Below are 17,177 nucleotides of genomic sequence, written 5' to 3' on the forward strand. Positions count from 1 at the left end.
AATTTTATAGACAAAACACACCATTTATAGTCACAGCAGAGTTGGGGCCATGCACATATACACACATATATATACATATACACACACACACACACACACACATATATATATATAATATATATATATATATATATAATGAATAATGATACTTTTCGGTCCTTTACTTTGTTGACGGTCCCTACTACAGCCGGTTGCCCAGGGAAACCATTGTTTGTCCTATAGTTCACATCGGAGGTCCGGGAAACTGAAATACCTTGGACTTGGCGATAAGATATTTGCCAATTGTATGATATATTTTGTGTACGTCTATGAGTTATCGATTCGGCAAATTATAACCTTCCATTCAGTTTTACTTTTAATCGCGGATGTTCAGTACAGGCTCCCACGGACTCAAGTCGGAGGTAAGTTCCAATAAATGCACCATTTACGTTTCGTTTTTCGTCACGAGGTCATCAAAAATGTTGGTCTCTGTTACGCGATGACGTCGAATTCGTCACGTTGACTGTAGTCAGATTTGAGCAACGTCGCCGTTCAGAACCAAAACCATTCAAAGAATGTCATCATCGTGTGATCGATTATTTGCCGAAGCTCGGCGAAGCACCCCGTCGTCTGATAGAGGCACGGTTTTGAATTCCTCTTTTGTCGCAAATGTTCATCGATGCAAAAAGAACTAAAATGCCCCCAAACTCCATCCGTTGTGTGTACTCACAAGCTCAACATCTATTAATGAAGTGGTACAAAAGCGCGACTGATGTGGAGGGACCGTCGCAATGGACAAGAAAGATAAGAAAGAAAAAAAGTCCAAGAGTTCAAGTCCCTGCAAGGATACGGTCAGGACATTTCTGCATCTTTTCTCCCCGTCTCTAAATGCTCTGCCACACAATCCACGCCCTTCATTGTTTTTGCAGTTCGAACCACTTCGCGTCGACGTCAAAACGACAACGACCGCAGTTCTTCTGCTGAGCTCCCCCGAAGAGGACATTGTGGTCATCGCATGTGAAGCGATCTTCCAATTTGCAGGGGAAGGTGCGGCGCGCGATTTGCAAAATATCCTCGTGGATGTCGAGTCCATCTCGGCCTACGGTCACTATGGTCGAGGTCTGCACGTCGCGTCGCGCACTCATCTTCCCGGTCGCTTGTCTCCCCCTGCTGTCAGATGGGAACAAGGTTCATCTGATGGAACTCGGCGTCCTGCAGCCTCTCAGTCGACTCATCGCACACAGCAATGAGCTGATCAGACGAAATGCGTTCATGGTTTTGGGCACCATGGCCTCCAACAGTACGTGCAAACAGCATCTCGAGTACACTTGCTTATGATTAACTCGCTTTGTTATTGTGTTGTTGGCGTTTTGACACACACACATTCCAACAGTTGTTTCAGAACTCCTCTTTTGTGCCGTTACGTGTTTTGCCCTGCTCAAAAGAATTAACCGGAGTCATTTACGTTGTCGCACAAAGGTGCCGTCGCCAATGCCCTACAACAAATAGATATCATTCCAACCATTATTGACAAACTCTCCCTTGACGGTTAGTTTGCGCGGTTCATCATTCTCCAGCCACGTACGATGCTCGGTCATTCACTGGACTTTTTCTTTCCAAAAGATTTGGTTATTCAAGAGTACGGAGCCCTGTGCCTCTCCTATCTGTCCCTGGCTCCGGCCTGCAAGGTTCAGATCTTTGACAACAAAGGCCTGTCGGCATTAATCAAGCTGCTTGCCAGTACAGAACCGGATATTCAGAAAAACTCTCTGGAGACCATCTACAACCTGGTTCAGGTCAGTACCAATATCACCGCGCTGGACTAATTCCAATTGCGGCAACGCTATTTTCATTTCTTCTTTTTTTTCTCTTCCTCTGGCCTACCGCGGCAATGAAGAGCAGCCAATTCTGCCCATCCGTCCTGGAGTTGGGCGGCATCCCTTTCATTCTGGAGCTGCTCCATTCGGACTACGTCGTCATTCAGCACTTGGCTTTAAACATTTTACAGAAAGTCACGGCCGATAAAGAGTCGTACGGCGCAATGAGGAAAGAGCAGGGACTCGAGAAGCTCTTAGATATCATCAAAAACACGGTTGGTATTTTGTTCACTTTTTTGTTCTGGTCGCACGCGTTTTTTAAAAAATTATTTGCCGTGAACGCTTTTGTCTTGCAGGATTTCAACGACCTCCATGTTGAGGCTTTGCAGGTTCTTGTTAATTGCATGAGCGATAGTGACAATTTCCTGCTGATTGAGAACGAAGGAGGACTGACGATACTATTTGAGCTTGCCCTTCCGCCTAAACTCTCTGAACCGGGCAAACATGAAATGCCTCTCGTTAAAAGCAGCAATAACGAAGTCCAGTCCGGCGCTGTCGAATGCCTCTCTCGAGCTGCTCAAAACGGTAAGCAGTGAAGCAATCGATTCCTAGCTGGTGTTCCGACTTGTCTCGCGTGTCTCGTTTCTCATATCTCTGTGCGTATTCGTGCCTACGCGTGTTCAGCCAACAATCACAAAATTCTCCACGACATCGAAATGGAGGACATTCTGGTGGAGCTTCTCTCCGGCAGCAGCGATTGTGTGAATATGTTTGTTTGTCAAGCTATGGCCGGCATGAGCTCCTTCTTATCCAGCAAAGAACGCTTCAGAGAAATAGGTCTCGACACAAAAACGTGGAACCGTTCATATTCTTACTGGCATTATGAAGCAGGAAATTTGGTTGACCCCCCCCTCCCTCATCCCCCATTCAGGCGGTTTATCTGCTTTGATACATTTACTGAGCAGTGGACATGCCCTCGTGAGAGGGGAAGCCATCCAGGCCCTTGCCAACCTGACATCCGATCACCATCAGAACTCGATGTAAGAGACAACCCGGCTTTACCGTTGTTTTGCACGATTGTTGACAAGAACGGGCATTGTTGCTTTTTTTTTTTTTTTTTAAATTTAGGACAATATATGAAGAAGGAGGGCAGAAGCCTCTTGTGCAGTGCCTCCATGACAGCTGTCCCAGAACAGTGGCCAATGCCGCCGCCATACTTTACAGGATAGCGGGGCAGGAGGCCGTTCGCTCCGACTTGTTATCTCTGGGGGCCATACGGGCATTGGTGGAGCCCTTAAAGTCGACGGACCCGCAGGTCGTCGTTCACGCCGCATTGTGCATCTGCGAACTGGCGTCTGAGGCCGACGCCAGGACACAGGTTTGTCTTTCCGTGCATTCGCGTGCTTGTATAGCTGATGTCGTTTGGAATGATTTTGCCCCGGGCAAAAAAACGGCCTTTATGAACGTGTGCAGGTGATTTTTGCCGTTTAGCCAATACAGTTCGTTTTACTACTGCAAATTCTTGGTTTTCCACATGGTTCAAATGGAATGAGCTGCATTTGTTATTATGAACGATCGCATAGAGCAAAGTCGTGAGCTGCTCCATCAGCGGAAGTCTCACAAACTTTCCGTCTCGCACGGTGACTGTACACCGTCGAGTTGAGTTTCCCTTTTCAGGCGTATTTGATTTATTTATTGATTGACTCCAAAGGGACACTTTTGAGGCACTCCACTATGAGCAGTATCTATAAAACGTTCCTAACTATCTACTGAAGCGGTAACGCAGACGTGCAACTAAAATGTGGATCTTGTCCACCGTAGCTCCAGAGTGCCGGCGGTCTGGAGCCATTGGTCAGTTTGCTGCGTTCCACTAACATGGAGGTGTTGCGCACCGCATGCATGGCAATCAGCGTTTGTGCAAAGGATGAGCCCGTCTCCGTAGAGATGTGCAAATTTGGGTGAGATGCTCAAAACTATTCTAGATTTTCTGGGGACTATAATTCAGGTCTTCCAATTTACTTTGGGGCACATGCGGGAAACTTTCAGGATATAAAAGATAGCATATTGGATTTTTTTTTTTTCGGTACTTGAAACAGTACTTGCATCAGTGCAGTCAAGAGGGTGGCTAGTCAAAAAAAAAACTGTTGGGAATAAATGAATACATTAACATGAGTAAAGGCGGCCCGGTAGTCCAGTGGTTAGCACGTCGGCTTCACAGTGCAGAGGTACCGGGTTCGATTCCAGCTCCGGCCTCCCTGTGTGGAGTTTGCATGTTCTCCCCGGGCCTGCGTGGGTTTTCTCTGGGTGCTCCGGTTTCCTCCCACATTCCAAAAACATGCGTGGCAGGCTGATTGAACACTCTAAAAATTGTCCCTTGGTGTGAGTGTGAGCGTGAATGGTTGTCCGTCTCTGTGTGCCCTGCGATTGGCTGGCAACCGATTCAGGGTGTCCCCCGCCTACTGCCCGAAGTCGGCTGGGATAGGCTCCAGCACCCCTCGCGACCCTAGTGAGGATCAAGCGGCTCGGATGATGAATGAATGAATGAATGAATGAACATTAGTAAAAAGATCTCAGGTTGCGAATGTAGGTCAGTGTGTCCGATAGTGTTGAGTCTTGAGCGCTGGCCACCGTGCACGGGTAACTGAAAATGTCAAAAATGATGTAAAAAGTGTCAAAAATGAAGTCGTGTTCTTCATTTTGGACACTTTTGCTCCCCTTTTACTTGTCCGTTTTACCGGTTTGCGCACGCCAGCACACCGAAGGCACCGAAGCACCTCGATCAGCGCTGCGCGTTTGTGTGCGTTTGTGCTCTAGAGCCCTGGAAATGCTGAACGAAATCAACCAGGCGGACACGAGTAGGAGTAAGTTCAGCGAGTTTGCCTTCAACAGTCTGCTGCAATCCAGCCTCTCTCTCAAATACGGCTTGACGGATCATTTGGCCTCAACCGATCTCATCACCGATGGCTTCTACGATGCCGGGAAGGTGTGTCGGCGTTTGCATTTGGGAACCCCGATCGCGATTAGGACCGTCGGAACCTCACCCCCTACGTCTCTCTTTCAGTTGTATTTTGGTCAGAAAGTTTTGACTTTAGTGGAACTGTCCATGGAGCCAGTGAACGAACACCTGCCCGTCATCGTTGTCAATTCAGCCATCGAGTACGTATGCTACGTCTCTCTCGCGCCTCCGTCGTACGTGGAAGCTTTCAACAACGGGTCGCCAATGTTTTTACGCCAGGGTGTACATCCACGCGAAAAGTGCGCAAGGAGGGCAACAAACGGAGAGATACTGGAAGTTGATGAATGACGTGGCTTTGAGGTTTTTGGTGAAGGAGGTGAAAGAATCCATCTCTCTCCTGAACGGCGAACAGGAACGCTACGTAGCCCTGGCCAGGTAATACTTCACTCATTTCTTGAAGGGAATAAGTGCGGCGTGTAAAAGCGATGATTTCGCTCTCCGGGGTTTCTGAACAGGCGAGTTAGCAAAGTCATGGGCGGAGCAATTGAGAAAGAAGATTTGCACACCTTCGGGTGGCTACTGCACATCTCCCTGCTCAAAGTGAAGCTGCAGTGCAACGTGCTCCCCATTGGCCTGATCAGCAAGGGGTTCTACTGTCACCGGGCTCTTCTTTTCAAGGTGAAGCGCACGCCCCCTGCGGACTCATCCGTTGTTCTCGTTAACCGCCGACACCCGTTCCGCCTACGCAGTACTTGGCTGATTGCATTGGCCTGAGTTGCACTCTGGTGCGAGGTGACTACAATCGAGCTTGGAACGAAGTCCTACTCCACGACGGCGATCGCTCCGGCAATCAAGCTTCGTCACAGCCGTCTCGCTACATTGTGGACCTCATGCACCAGCCCGGAACCTTCTTCAAGTCCCATACACCTGCTGCATTCCGATACCACGGGACAATAGAGCATCGCAGCTTTTAGCAGGACTGGAGTAGCCCTTTTTTTAAAAACATTTTTTTTTTTTTTACCGGAACTTCAGTGTGCTTTTCTAAGCCCGTGCATGATATCTCTAAAATACGAAGAATTAAGACCTGGTAACAATAAGATGATTGATGGTTGTCGATGTAGCTCATAAAATACAAGCCCAATTCCGACGTCGTTGCGTTCAACAAATGAAAAAACATTTGCATTATTTACATTTACAAAAATTTACATTTTTGTGAATGGCTGCAACACATTCCCAAAAAAAAGCGGAAAGGTGGCTGTCAAGATTGGTTAGAAAAAAAAAAAAACACCTTTTAATATGTCATCTTTTTTTTTTTTTAAGATAAACATCCCCAGATAAGCTTTTGTGAAAACTTGGCCAAGGTTAGTTACACAATAAACAAAGTTGTAGATGGCATCCGGTCCACTCGCCTGACTCGGTTCCCACTTAGTGACTGAATGGACTTGAAGATGGATGGATGGATAAACCGTAAAAAAAAGAAAAATCTTGCCTGCACTACATATTTGTGCAAAAATATTGCAGAAGCTATTCAAGGAAACAAGTGTTCCAAATTAGGCAGACTGTACAATACTGCAGGATCTAAAATGCCAGGGAGAGAAATGGAATTGAAGAGAATATTGACTAAATGAAAAATGCATGCCGTTTGGTTCAACTGCAGCATTTGCAACTATAACGCAAATAAGTCAAGAGTCGGCATTTGGCAAAAAAAAAAAAAAAAAAAAAAGACGTGGGATTGTAAGTGTCATAAACGCTATCCACCATATCTAAATATCAATAAACCTTGTCGGCTTTGGACATTGGCCAGCAATTAAAAGGAGCGAACCCAGTCCACTTTGACCTAGATTGTAGAAAGTTGGACTTTTCCAAAGGGTCACCCGCTTAACAGGCGGGAGCAGCCGGCGGAGGAAGCAGTGCTGCCTTTCAGCGGCGTCGAGACAAAAGACTCGCAAGCATGTCTCGCCTCGTCGGTCGCATGGCCGTCGTTTGCAAGCGCTCGCGAGCCGCACCATCGCTGTCGACGCGGAGCGTGCCGACTTTGCGCCCGGTGCACACAAGTCCAGGTCAGTCGGATCTTGCGATCACATTAGACGGGTTCTCGTAAGCTCGGCGCATGTGCGACGACATTCCTCGGAATCGAAACGGTAGGGAACTCTGCAATGGCCGCTCCTACGTACGTACATCGTCATTGAAAAACGGCAACCGCTTGGAATGGATGAGCTGACCTTTCATTTTCAGTCATTTGCGCCGTTGCTCTCTCCTCAGGCCCGAAATCTCTCACCCGCTATAATGCCACTACGGATTGGCAAAAGAAACTCTCTCCTGAGCAATATGTGGTCACGAGAGAAAGGGGAACTGAGGTGGTGAGTAACAGACTTTTTTGGGGGGGGGGGGGGGGGTCGGGGGGGGGTCTGTCTCACCTGCTCATCAGATTCCCAAGTGAAAGTAACTTCCGAACTGCAGACAATTTTACGATTGTCTCATTGTGGAATGACAGGAGAGGTTTAGTCAACAGTCACATTTCTCAGCATGACTTAGATTTGTTCTTGATTTTACTGCTTGCTGCTTTCTACCGCCGATTCGTCTTACTGTTTATTGTGTATGTTAAATCGCTCCATGTACAGCACTTTGTATGCAGCGATGGCTATTTGAAAGTGCTCGAGAAATACTCTTGACTTGACTTGACATTTATTCTCAGCATATTAGCTCTCGCAATTGATGACATGGGGCGGCCCGGTAGTCCAGTGGTTAGCACGTCGGCTTCACAGTGCAGAGGTACCGGGTTCGATTCTAGCACCGGCCTCCCTGTGTGGAGTTTGCATGTTCTCCCCGGGCCTGCGTGGGTTTTCTCCGGGTGCTCCGGTTTCCTCCCACATTCCAAAAAATATGCGTGGCAGGCTGATTGAACACTCTAAATTGTCCCCAGGTGTGAGTGTGAGCGTGGATGGTTGTTCGTTTCCGTGTGCCCTGTGATTGGCTGGCAACCGATTCAGGGTGTCCCCCGCCCACTGCCCGGAGACAGCTGGGATAGGCTCCAGCACCCCCCGCGACCCTAGTGAGGATCAAGCGGCTCGGAAGATGAATGAATGAATGAATTGATGACATGGAACATGCGATACCTATGGCATACATACTGTACACCAAGCCAAGAAAAGTTCAACAAGCTCAGTTTTGATTGGTCGGACTTGCCAGAGCAATACGTTTCTATTTCGGGAGGTGTCGCTATCATTCTTAGAAAAACTTGAGCTAATATGGAGTCCTCTTTGTTTGTTTTCGTTGCATGCTTTCTCTCTCCGTCTCTAACCACATACGCTTGCACCCGTTCCTTCCTAGCCCTTTAGCGGGATATACCTGAACCACTATGAAAAGGGGATGTACCACTGCGTCTGCTGTGATTCTCCACTCTTCAGGTAAAAACTTGCTTGTCCACGTGCACCATTTTCAAATTCACCCTTGCACCAACTGGACTTTGAAATTTGCTTGGCAACCAACCGTCTCGCTAGCTCGGAAGCCAAGTATGACTCGGGGACGGGCTGGCCGGCTTTCAAGGAGGCTCACGGCACATGGGAGCGAGATGAGAGTCACGCCTCGATCATCCGGCGCTCCGACAACAGCCTGGGGAGCGCCAGCGTCGAGGTCATTTGTAAAAACGTCAGTTGTCCTTTTACTCTCGGACGTCCGGCTAGCTTGAGGCGCCGCGCGCGCTCTTTCTAATGCTAATGTTGTCGTTGTGTTTTCCATGCAGTGCGATGCCCACTTGGGCCACATCTTTGAGGACGGGCCAGACCCGACGGGTCAGCGCTTCTGTATTAACAGCGCGGCCCTCAACTTTAAACCTCGAGACGACGACCCGCCAGGCAAGATGGAAGAAAACTGATACGCCACTTACGGCAAAGTTGCTTTTCGCGTGTCATTTCCCAGACAACTGACGAGAGATTTTTGGGGACAAAAGTTTTTTGTTTGCGTCACTCGATGAGAGTCACTTTTCATTCTCATTCCGTCTTAAATTTGTCATATTTCTACACACTCGCCGGTGAAGTTTGACAATTGGTTTAATGTACTTTGAATGAAAAAAGAAAATACTCTTGGATGTGATTGCAGCTCTTTTTTCCTGACTCTGCTTGATTTTTTTTGGTTTGTTGTGCAACTGACCTCACCTGTATGAAGTTTGCCGATCCTTTTGTATGAATAAATGAATACGTTGCTCTCTCTATGTTCTATCGTTGACTTTTAAAGTGCTACCGGGGTGAATACTGCACTCTGGTGTCAAGAACCCCATGCAGCAGGATCCCATCTGGGTTAATGTGTAACTGAACATGTCATCCTCTTTGGACACACTCCTGCACCATCCGTTTGATGCATTTTGAGTGCCTGCCTGTGGACACGCCACACCGGGAAGAGTGACAGAAAAAGGAAACTCCAAAAAACAAAACAAAACAAAGACGAAGACGAAGATGGCGGGAGTTTGGAGGTGCACGCTAACCCTGGCGCTATTGATGTTTGTGTGTCTCTGGGCAGCTTCCGAGGCAGTAGGCGGCGCAAAGAGTCGGCCCAGACCCAAAAGACGACCTCGTAAGAAGCCAAAGGTCGACCCGATAGATCTGACGCCTCCTCAGAAGAATATAGACATTCGGCAGGTACGGTACCGGTTTGGAGTTGAAAATGGTTGGGGATTGGGCTCTTATGAGTCGCAAAAAAAAAGATCACCCCACCCCCACCCCCAACCCGAATCGACTCACAGCTGTGATTTGATGAATATCGCAAATGTTACTGCTTTTGTCTTTGACCTTTGCTCATTGATCATATACAATTGTCTCTGTAGGAGAGAGATTGTTGTTGTAAAAAAAAAAAAAAAAAAGTGCAACAACACAATTTTATCCTGCGCCCGAGACTAACAGTGAAGATCATTTCCGGCTCGCCAGCTGTTCCACTTCAATTGGAGCATCGGTGGTGTAAAAACAACAAAAAAAAGAGAAAAAACAACGTTGACAGGAGCCATCAAATGTGCACTTTGCTTCGTCAGGGGTCAACGCAAAAAAGAACAAGCTTGTGCAACCCGTGTCAATAGGGTGCCCGGAAAATGTTGTTTTTCACGCAACGCACTTCTCTTAGCAGCGCGTGAGCCGTAACTTAACTCTATTGAGCGTAAGAATACGTTTGATGCGATCGTTCGGAATGTAGCGGAAGTGGAATTGGCAACAAGTTTCTACCGCATTTGCGTTTGGGTTTCAGATGCTTGGCACGTGGTACTTGCTCAACGCTGCCTCTAAATGTTCCCATCTCATCAATCACGGCACCAAAGTGGAACCGACCGTCATGACCCTCACGCTAGCCACCGCGTCGGACCGGTCGCTGATGGTTAGCACCAAGACACGGCAGTACGTATACTTTTTTTTGACTTGCAACTAAGCGGCATTTGTCAGCTCTGTCGCGAGTGCGGCTGTCAAAACAAAAGTGATTTTTTTGTCCTTCCGCAGTAATCATCAGTGTTGGGAGATATTGCAAATGTACCGTTTGAGCCCCACCCCGGGACGGATGACGCTACCAGGTTTCTACTGTCACGCTTACTTTAAAAAGTGATGGAAAGTCGTCCAATATCTTGGCTCAAACATGATCCCTTGCGCTAGGATCTCGACCCGAGCTGAACACCGACATTGTGATCGGAGAGACGGACTACAACTCCTACGCTGTCGTGTACTATCAGAAACGAGGCCGGGTCACCATGAAACTTTACGGTCAGCAACGCAACGCGATTTGAACGTTCAAAGCGGCAAGCAAATGCTTTGCTCTCATTTTCCCCGTTGGTACCGTTTGTGTTTTTCCATTCAGGCAGGTCGGTTGACAATCTATCCGAACCGTTGCTGACCAAGTTTGAGCAACTTGCTGAAAAGCAAGCTTTAGGCCTGGCATTCCTTTTCCCCTTCCCTACCTACAGTATGTATTCATGCACTTAAAAAACATTTTTTAAAAATCTAAACAAAAAAAAAAAAACGTCTTATGATTGATTGTAACGCAATGTCACTTGGGTATTGTTGTTCAAAAGGCGGGCGGCCCGGTAGTCCAGTGGTTAGCACGGCGGGTTCACAGTGCGGAGGTACCGGGTTCGATTCCAGCTCCGGCCTCCCTGTGTGGAGTTTGCATGTTCTCCCTGCGTGGGTTTTCTCCGGGTGCTCCGGTTTCCTCCCGCATTCCAAAAACATACGTGGCAGGCTGATTGAACACTCTAAATTGTCCCTAGGTGTGAATGTGAGCGTGGATGGTTGTTCGTTTCTGTGTGCCCTGCGATTGGCTGGCAACCGATTCAGGGTGTCCCCCGCCTACTGCCCGGAGACAGCTGGGATAAGCTCCAGCACCCCCCGCGACCCTAGTGAGGGTCAAGCGGTACGGAAGATGAATGAATGAATGTTCAAAAGGCTTATTCTCAAAATAGTTGCCATAGCACAAAAAAAAAACAAAGCTAGCATTGAGGCTGCTGCCATTTTCAAATGTGCTCTTCTTTTGCTTTTTTATTTTTTTTAGGTCACTGTGGTAATGTGGACCAGCATCACACAATTAGTAAGTTGGCATTTGCAACTTTATTTAAAAAAAAAAAAAGAATCGCCAATTTCAGTCAAGAAGATGAACAGCGAATTGAACACCAATTCATTGATCTTGGATTCAAATCAAACGGGAAATTCAATGTTCTCATTTTTGAGAAGGCTTGACTAAAAAGGATCTCTTTTCATTTGCCGTATTCTCTCCCAAAGCACGTAATGTTTCATCGCGCATCGAAAGACAGCCGAGTTTGCTCGCAAAAGACAAATTGTAGCATGTGCATGCATGAGGAATTGAGCAATTCCACCATCGGGAGAGCGATCTGGCCGATGACCTTCCTCCCGCCTCCAAAACATTTGCCTGACGCGCTAGCTTGCGCTTGTGTCGCAATCATTTTGGGTCGTTTCAGAGCGGCCGATAAATAGATCAGCGCAGAGTGGAATTTAACCTCTCTCTCTTTGTCTTGCAGACTGTGTCCCCACGTGCTGAACCGGCGGAACTCGCAGCAGCGGGGGCGGCCGTTTCTAGGCCTGATCTGCAGCTCTTGGAAATTCAAGCCAAGAGAGAGAACACGTTGAGTGGCGTCATATGAATAAAAACGCACCAAAAGATCAAGGCTTGTTACGTCGCATGCCTTAGCCTTGTAAATTTCCCCAGTGTGGGACGAATAAAGGATATCTTATCTTATCTTAGCCATCGGCGGTCTGATCAATTCGGAGGTGTGCGTGCATGTGAGGGGGACGGTGAATGAAAACCAGATGTGCAATCTCAAGGAGTTTGGTTACACAACTCCAACTTACAAAACGGAGCGTGCATGCGTGCGTGCGCGCCTGTTACACAAGCAGCCGATGACCAGTTGGTGCCTGCTTGGTCTGCCAAAAGTGTCTGTGTGTGTGTGTGTGTGTGTGTGGGGGGGGTCGGGGGGGGGGGGGTTGTTTTTGTTTTTTAGTCAAAATATTCTCTCTCATTCAAATGCACAGCAAAGGTATCAGGGGCCTTTATATACAATGATGAAGTTGTGATTGTGTTTTATTCCTCAGACGTTTGAATTGAACTCGACTATCAGCTCGATGCTCTAAATGAACAGGGTGCGATGCCAATTGCAAAAGAAACCACCCATCCACGGCTTATCGCAAATTCCAGTGGCAAAAAGCTTGACAGTCCGAAAGGCAGCTTTGGTCCTGGCGACCGGCCATTCCCAGAAGCTTGCAAATGTCCTGACAGGTGGCCAAGTGTAATTCTGTCGCAAGAGACCTCCCGTGTTTGCCCGTGTGGAAGCACCTTTGCACTCTTCTCAAACAAAGGGGTTTGAAATCATCTTGGCCCGCGCCAAACATTTGTGATGGGCGAGAAAGCGGAGACGCGTATTAAAGGAACCCTCCCTTACACAAATGCACTTGCGTAACAGCGCGCGTTCGTAAGGCCAAAGAGTTTTATAAGGCCGAAGGGAGGAGACAAGAAGAGCGGAGGAGGGGATGCAGCATATAAGACCCCCGTTGACCCACCTCGCCAGACGGTGAAGAAGAGGAGCCGATCCGCAGGAGACACCACGATGAACACGCTACTCGGGATGCTGCTGGCACTCACGTGCGGACTGGCCGCGTACGCCGACGTCGTGCCCGTTCAGGATTTTGATCTGCAGAGGGTAAAGCAAAAAGACCTTTTCATTCATCTGATTTCCCCCCCCCCCCCCGCCGTATTTTCATTTCTCTGCGCCGTCTCCTTCAGATGGCCGGCAAGTGGTACCTGGTCGGCTTTGCCACCAACGCGCCCTGGTTTGTGAACAACAGGGGAAACATGAAGGTCGGGACTGCGGTCATCGTGCCAACCGAAGGGGGGGACATGGACCTCACTTATACCCACATCAAGTGGGTCATGAACGTGAGAAGTTTATTGTCACGGAGCGGACTGTGAATCCTGACCTTGTTTGTCCCCTTTCAAGGGATGACGGTACCTGCTGGAAAATGACTCATCTCGCTCAAAAAACCGAAACGCCCGGCCGCTTCACCTTCCATAGCCAAGGTGAGCCACATGATCGTATTTTCATTCACGTCTAGCCTAACTTAGCGGAGAGTCAATGACATGAAGGTGGCCGCCATGAAAGCTTTGCCCGCCTCGTAGAGGGTTGCGCAAAAAAAAAAAAAAAAAATCACTCAAAAATGTTGACAAAGTAAAAGTTGAAGCTACCACTTTCCTCCAGCAGATGGCAGTGTCGGCTGAATGAGCCCTACACAAACAAGGGAGTGTTTGTACATATACAATACACAAGCTGATTTATAAAGCGCTTAACAAAACAGTTAACATAAAGTAAAATAATAAACACAACACATAACATAAAACACAGTACACACTCGTCAGCATAAGCAGTATCGAAAAAGTCGGCTTTCATATCCAAGTATTATGCCATTAAAATGTCATTCTTTTGATCACAATTCGTACGGTCAAGTTATTTTGTGCCTTCGCGGCTTCTTCTGTAAACCTCAACCATGCAATGTGACTGTCTACACTAAAGGCATCTGTGTGTGTGTGTGTGTGTGTGTGTGTGTTTGTGCGCTCGTTTCCATGTTTTGAGGGGACATAAAATTGGAAACACAGTCACGTCTTGGGGACCATTTTTCTTATGGGGACAAAAAAGCAGGTCCCCATAAGAATAACTTATAAAAAGCATCAGAGGGCTGCCCTGAATGTGCCTGTGAAGGTTTTAGCAAAAACCCACAAGTCACCATTTTTACTGATTGTGTGTGTGTACATGGTGCTCAGCAGCCCCCCACATGGTTATTCGGTGCTATTGCACTCACTCCTCCACACACACACTTTGCATGTGTGTGCGTGTGTGTGTGTGTGTGTGCGTGTGTGTGTGTGTGCAAAGTGCACCAAACTAACCTGCGCTATTTCCCAGCTTGGAACAACGACAACGACATGCGCGTCGTCCGAGTCCTGTATGACAACTTTGCGTTGATCCACACGATCAAGACAAAGGAGGGCGCCTCGGAGGTCTTGAACAAGCTTTACAGTGAGTCGCGGCTTGTTCGCCAGCCAGGCTCTCAATGGAATACGGGCCATGTTGCTTTTGGGGAGGGTTTGGTGGCCACGTCCAATTGAAGGCCACTCGCTTTTTTTTGCAGCTCGCTCCCCCGACGTCGGGGTGGCCCTGCAGCAGACATTCACAGACTTCTGCACGGAGACCGGCATCCTGCCTGAAAACATCGCCATCCTCCCCAATGCTCGTGCGTATTGGAAACGTATTCGATTATTACCTGGCAGGTGTCCCCTCCGAGCTTCTAACTCGTCCGTTTCCTCATGTTGTTGCAGCCGAGTGTCCCGAGGCCTGACGACGATGCCCCCGTCAGGCAGATGGGCTCCACAACACCCGCTTTGCTCAACTTGCATTTCCATTTTACACGACGGACGGCTGTAAATAGAACAAAGAGCGGCAGAGAGAAAACATGTCGGTTGAAACGGTGCTTTTCTTCTCATCGCCTGATTTGCTGACCCACAAGCCAATAAAAATAAGTGGAAGCAACCTCTTGCGAATTGGTATGTTCAAGAAGCGACGTACCATTGCTGTGCGCCAGCCTCTGTAGGCTGCAACAAAATGGTGTCCGATTATTTTTTGCTGACATTTTTCCAGTTTGGAAATGCTAAACGGCTTCCATCTTACCTGTCCTATAGATCTCTCCATTTTCAAATCTGCTTGGCTAGGCTCGAGGCGGGCCCCTTTTTCTTTACGCCCCCGGTGCACAAACCAAAATCCACGAGGGAATTCGAGGATGACTAAAGTGTCAAAGAACTCACTCAAGAACCCTGACCTCAACCAAATCAAAACATCTTTAGGACGAACTAGAACCAAGATGGCGCTCCGTCGTCGTACGTTCACAGCTGCATAATGGCTGCGAAGCTTCCATTTTCACTTCTCGTTGGTGCAACGATGACATGGCCCAAGACTTTGCTGGAGAGAGGATGCGAGAAAAGGACGGCTTGTCAAAGATCAAACACTCTTTATTGAACTGAACAGAGCGGATAAAAAAAAACAAAAAAAAAGCATTCGGGTTATGGCTACGCTACTCCTCATTCTCATGTTTGGACCCCCTTTGGGAGGGCAAATGTGTGATTCCGTTCTATCTGGCGGGGACGCTCGCGATTCGAGAAAAGGAAGTCGCTCCTCGTTTGCCTTCGGCCATTCAAGTCGCATTTGAGGCCAAAGTAAAAGGCGGATGGCCAGATCCAGCTGTGAGAGGGCTTTCGCAAAAACGTCGTCATGGCACGCGCACGTTCGCAAGTAACAAATACGAAGCAAACACGTTTGGCAGCTCGTCGAAATTGTAATTTCAATGCAGGAGAAACAAACCGGGTTGAGTTTTTTGGTTCTCCGATTATGGCCGGACCTCTTTTATCAACAGCCGGGCGTCGGTGTGTGAAATTGTCCTCGGCAAAGACAATCGTGGGGACCGTTTGGCAAAGAGAAAAAAAACCATAGGATTCAAAGAAAGCTGCGACCACGAGCGAAAAACCAACGCAACCAGCTGCGATAAAAAAAATTCTCATCATGCTTGGAGAAAACACCGGCGCGGCCCCCGAACAACCAAATGTCGGAGTTGACATCAAGCTCACTTTGATACATACATGACGTCATTGGCAAAAGGACGAGGACGAAGGAGTATTCTGGCAGTCTCACAAAATAAACATATCTCCTTTCCAATCCAGCGAGTAAGCTGCAATCTCATGTGAAAAAAATAAAATCAAATAAAATAAAATAAAAAGTCAGCCGATTGGGACGCAACATCGTTTGTTCTGGGTGTTTGTTTTGCCACATGGAGATGACGTGTTTCACGTGTCTTGTTCCTGAGAATCACTTCCAATGAATTTGGCACTTTTGCAGCCAGAAGTGTTTTCGATTCATTTACGGTTATCACGCAGCCCTTGAGCAACACGGCGGCTGATGACTTGAAGGACTAGTGGGAAAATTTTGACAATCACTCATCCGGTTCACTGGATTTTTATTGGATTTTTTTTTTTCACATAAGAGTGCAACTTTTTTTTTTTTTTCCGGTGCAGCTCGGACACTCCTCGATAGATTCGTATGGATGTCACGGACTCTCTCAATAAATCTTTGAACAAAAATAAATCCCAGTATATTAAACAAAGGCAGGCTGGCACAAACGACAGTCTGCAAAAACCAAATGCTAATCGTTTGGCGTGATGATTAGATCTCTTTTTTTTTTTTTTTCTCAAAACTAACGGCGATTTTGTCCCATCACACAAGCCCGTAAATATAACTATTAGTCATATACAGTATTCAAAGGACTCCATAAAACTCCCGAGCACGAGACAAAGGACAAGCCAGTTAGGATTTACACGGACAGCCTCGTGGAGCAACACTTGCCTGAGTCCGTCAGTTCCGACACTCTCGATATACATATACAGTTTGTAAGAAAAAAACAAAAAACAAAATGTACACATCTCTCTTTCTCTCTCTCTCTCTTTGGGAGGTTATTGTCCGACCGCAACGACTTTTCTTTCTCCTTCCCATGACTGGTCATTGCACTGAAGCGTCTCCATCATGCTGGCGACTTTACGGCGAGACGGCTCACGTCGTCTCCGGGAGCGCCGTCAATGCTGGTTAGATGAACCACTCCTTCTTTGATTCCTCAATGGTTTCCGGGTTTTCCGTGCCGATAATGGCCGTTTCTGGAGACTCTCCGGGGGGCTCGGCGCCACTTTTGGCCTCGTTGGTGTGGTAGGTGCCTTTGTGGCGGAACATGTAGCGGATCAGGAACAGCAGAGTGCATAAGATGGTGAAGATGACCACCGCGATGATCCCTGCGGGTGAGACGGCAAGCGAGGTGCAGTCAATGCCGGCGGACGCCGCAAAACGGTTTCGTGTCGGGAAAGCG

General features: G+C 47.8%; 5 protein-coding genes and 1 long non-coding RNA gene across 10 annotated transcripts in view; 4 read left to right on the forward strand and 2 right to left on the reverse strand.

The window, feature by feature from the left end:
• Positions 1-183: 183 nt before the first annotated feature.
• Positions 184-5,771, forward strand: LOC127593382 (armadillo repeat-containing protein 3-like). 4 transcript variants are annotated; one of them, XM_052054807.1, is made up of 16 exons: positions 184-830; positions 909-1,026; positions 1,157-1,279; positions 1,459-1,527; positions 1,603-1,775; positions 1,877-2,071; positions 2,153-2,381; positions 2,481-2,633; positions 2,728-2,836; positions 2,925-3,174; positions 3,618-3,754; positions 4,611-4,779; positions 4,858-4,952; positions 5,032-5,187; positions 5,268-5,430; positions 5,502-5,771. In XM_052054807.1, the coding sequence occupies exons 1-16, from the start codon at positions 771-773 to the stop codon at positions 5,724-5,726; spliced, it is 2,424 nt and encodes an 807-aa protein (XP_051910767.1). In that variant the 5' UTR covers positions 184-770; the 3' UTR covers positions 5,727-5,771. The 4 variants fall into 4 exon arrangements, with proteins under 4 accessions (XP_051910767.1, XP_051910766.1, XP_051910765.1 ...); XM_052054806.1 differs by having other exon boundaries at positions 184-1,026; XM_052054805.1 differs by having other exon boundaries at positions 4,611-4,952.
• A 722-nt stretch (positions 5,772-6,493) lies between these two features.
• Positions 6,494-8,694, forward strand: msrb2 (methionine sulfoxide reductase B2). Its single transcript, XM_052054812.1, has 5 exons — positions 6,494-6,812; positions 7,015-7,112; positions 8,083-8,159; positions 8,253-8,400; positions 8,495-8,694. Exons 1-5 carry the CDS (start codon positions 6,704-6,706, stop codon positions 8,624-8,626), a joined length of 564 nt encoding a protein of 187 aa, XP_051910772.1. The 5' UTR covers positions 6,494-6,703; the 3' UTR covers positions 8,627-8,694.
• A 366-nt stretch (positions 8,695-9,060) lies between these two features.
• c8g (complement component 8, gamma polypeptide) lies at positions 9,061-11,894 on the forward strand. The gene is made up of 7 exons (XM_052054811.1): positions 9,061-9,386; positions 9,982-10,127; positions 10,227-10,297; positions 10,377-10,484; positions 10,579-10,683; positions 11,269-11,304; positions 11,753-11,894. The coding sequence occupies exons 1-7, from the start codon at positions 9,204-9,206 to the stop codon at positions 11,770-11,772; spliced, it is 669 nt and encodes a 222-aa protein (XP_051910771.1). The 5' UTR covers positions 9,061-9,203; the 3' UTR covers positions 11,773-11,894.
• Positions 11,895-12,759: 865 nt separating this feature from the next.
• LOC127593388 (lipocalin-like) lies at positions 12,760-14,806 on the forward strand. Its single transcript, XM_052054814.1, has 6 exons — positions 12,760-12,928; positions 13,012-13,151; positions 13,226-13,305; positions 14,183-14,296; positions 14,409-14,510; positions 14,596-14,806. Exons 1-6 carry the CDS (start codon positions 12,836-12,838, stop codon positions 14,613-14,615), a joined length of 549 nt encoding a protein of 182 aa, XP_051910774.1. The 5' UTR covers positions 12,760-12,835; the 3' UTR covers positions 14,616-14,806.
• On the reverse strand, positions 13,459-13,773 carry LOC127593392 (uncharacterized). Its single transcript, XR_007960397.1, has 2 exons — positions 13,626-13,773; positions 13,459-13,552 (listed from the first exon to the last, which is right to left on the reverse strand). It is a non-coding gene; the product is annotated as an uncharacterized LOC127593392 (long non-coding RNA).
• A 455-nt stretch (positions 14,807-15,261) lies between the features above and the next one.
• cntnap2a (contactin associated protein 2a) overlaps positions 15,262-17,177 on the reverse strand; it is a 115,426-nt gene continuing 113,510 nt past the window's right edge. For both annotated transcript variants that reach the window (XM_052054802.1, XM_052054803.1), the window contains one exon: positions 15,262-17,103. In XM_052054802.1, the coding sequence (XP_051910762.1) occupies positions 16,904-17,103 (200 nt within the window). In that variant the 3' untranslated portion in view covers positions 15,262-16,903. The remainder of the gene's footprint in view (positions 17,104-17,177) is intronic.

Source organism: Hippocampus zosterae, chromosome 20 (assembly GCF_025434085.1).
Source record: "Hippocampus zosterae strain Florida chromosome 20, ASM2543408v3, whole genome shotgun sequence".
In the NCBI taxonomy this organism is placed as follows: Eukaryota; Metazoa; Chordata; class Actinopteri; order Syngnathiformes; family Syngnathidae; genus Hippocampus; species Hippocampus zosterae.

Bases quoted from the DNA above. Each gene is read 5' to 3' on its own strand.
- LOC127593388 (XM_052054814.1), top strand. From the start codon at position 12,836: ATGAACACGCTACTCGGGATGCTGCTGGCACTCACGTGCGGACTGGCC. The intron at 12,929-13,011 runs GTAAAGCAAAAA...CGTCTCCTTCAG, and splicing joins AGGATTTTGATCTGCAGAGG to ATGGCCGGCAAGTGGTACCT. The intron at 14,511-14,595 runs GTGCGTATTGGA...ATGTTGTTGCAG, and splicing joins CGCCATCCTCCCCAATGCTC to CCGAGTGTCCCGAGGCCTGA.
- LOC127593382 (XM_052054804.1), top strand. From the start codon at position 771: ATGGACAAGAAAGATAAGAAAGAAAAAAAGTCCAAGAGTTCAAGTCCC. The intron at 1,280-1,458 runs GTACGTGCAAAC...TGTCGCACAAAG, and splicing joins GGGCACCATGGCCTCCAACA to GTGCCGTCGCCAATGCCCTA. The intron at 3,755-4,610 runs GTGAGATGCTCA...TTTGTGCTCTAG, and splicing joins GTAGAGATGTGCAAATTTGG to AGCCCTGGAAATGCTGAACG.
- msrb2 (XM_052054812.1), top strand. From the start codon at position 6,704: ATGTCTCGCCTCGTCGGTCGCATGGCCGTCGTTTGCAAGCGCTCGCGA. The intron at 8,160-8,252 runs GTAAAAACTTGC...CCGTCTCGCTAG, and splicing joins TGTGATTCTCCACTCTTCAG to CTCGGAAGCCAAGTATGACT. The intron at 8,401-8,494 runs GTCAGTTGTCCT...TTTTCCATGCAG, and splicing joins TCGAGGTCATTTGTAAAAAC to TGCGATGCCCACTTGGGCCA.
- c8g (XM_052054811.1), top strand. From the start codon at position 9,204: ATGGCGGGAGTTTGGAGGTGCACGCTAACCCTGGCGCTATTGATGTTT. The intron at 10,485-10,578 runs GTCAGCAACGCA...TTTTCCATTCAG, and splicing joins GGTCACCATGAAACTTTACG to GCAGGTCGGTTGACAATCTA. The intron at 10,684-11,268 runs GTATGTATTCAT...TATTTTTTTTAG, and splicing joins TTTCCCCTTCCCTACCTACA to GTCACTGTGGTAATGTGGAC.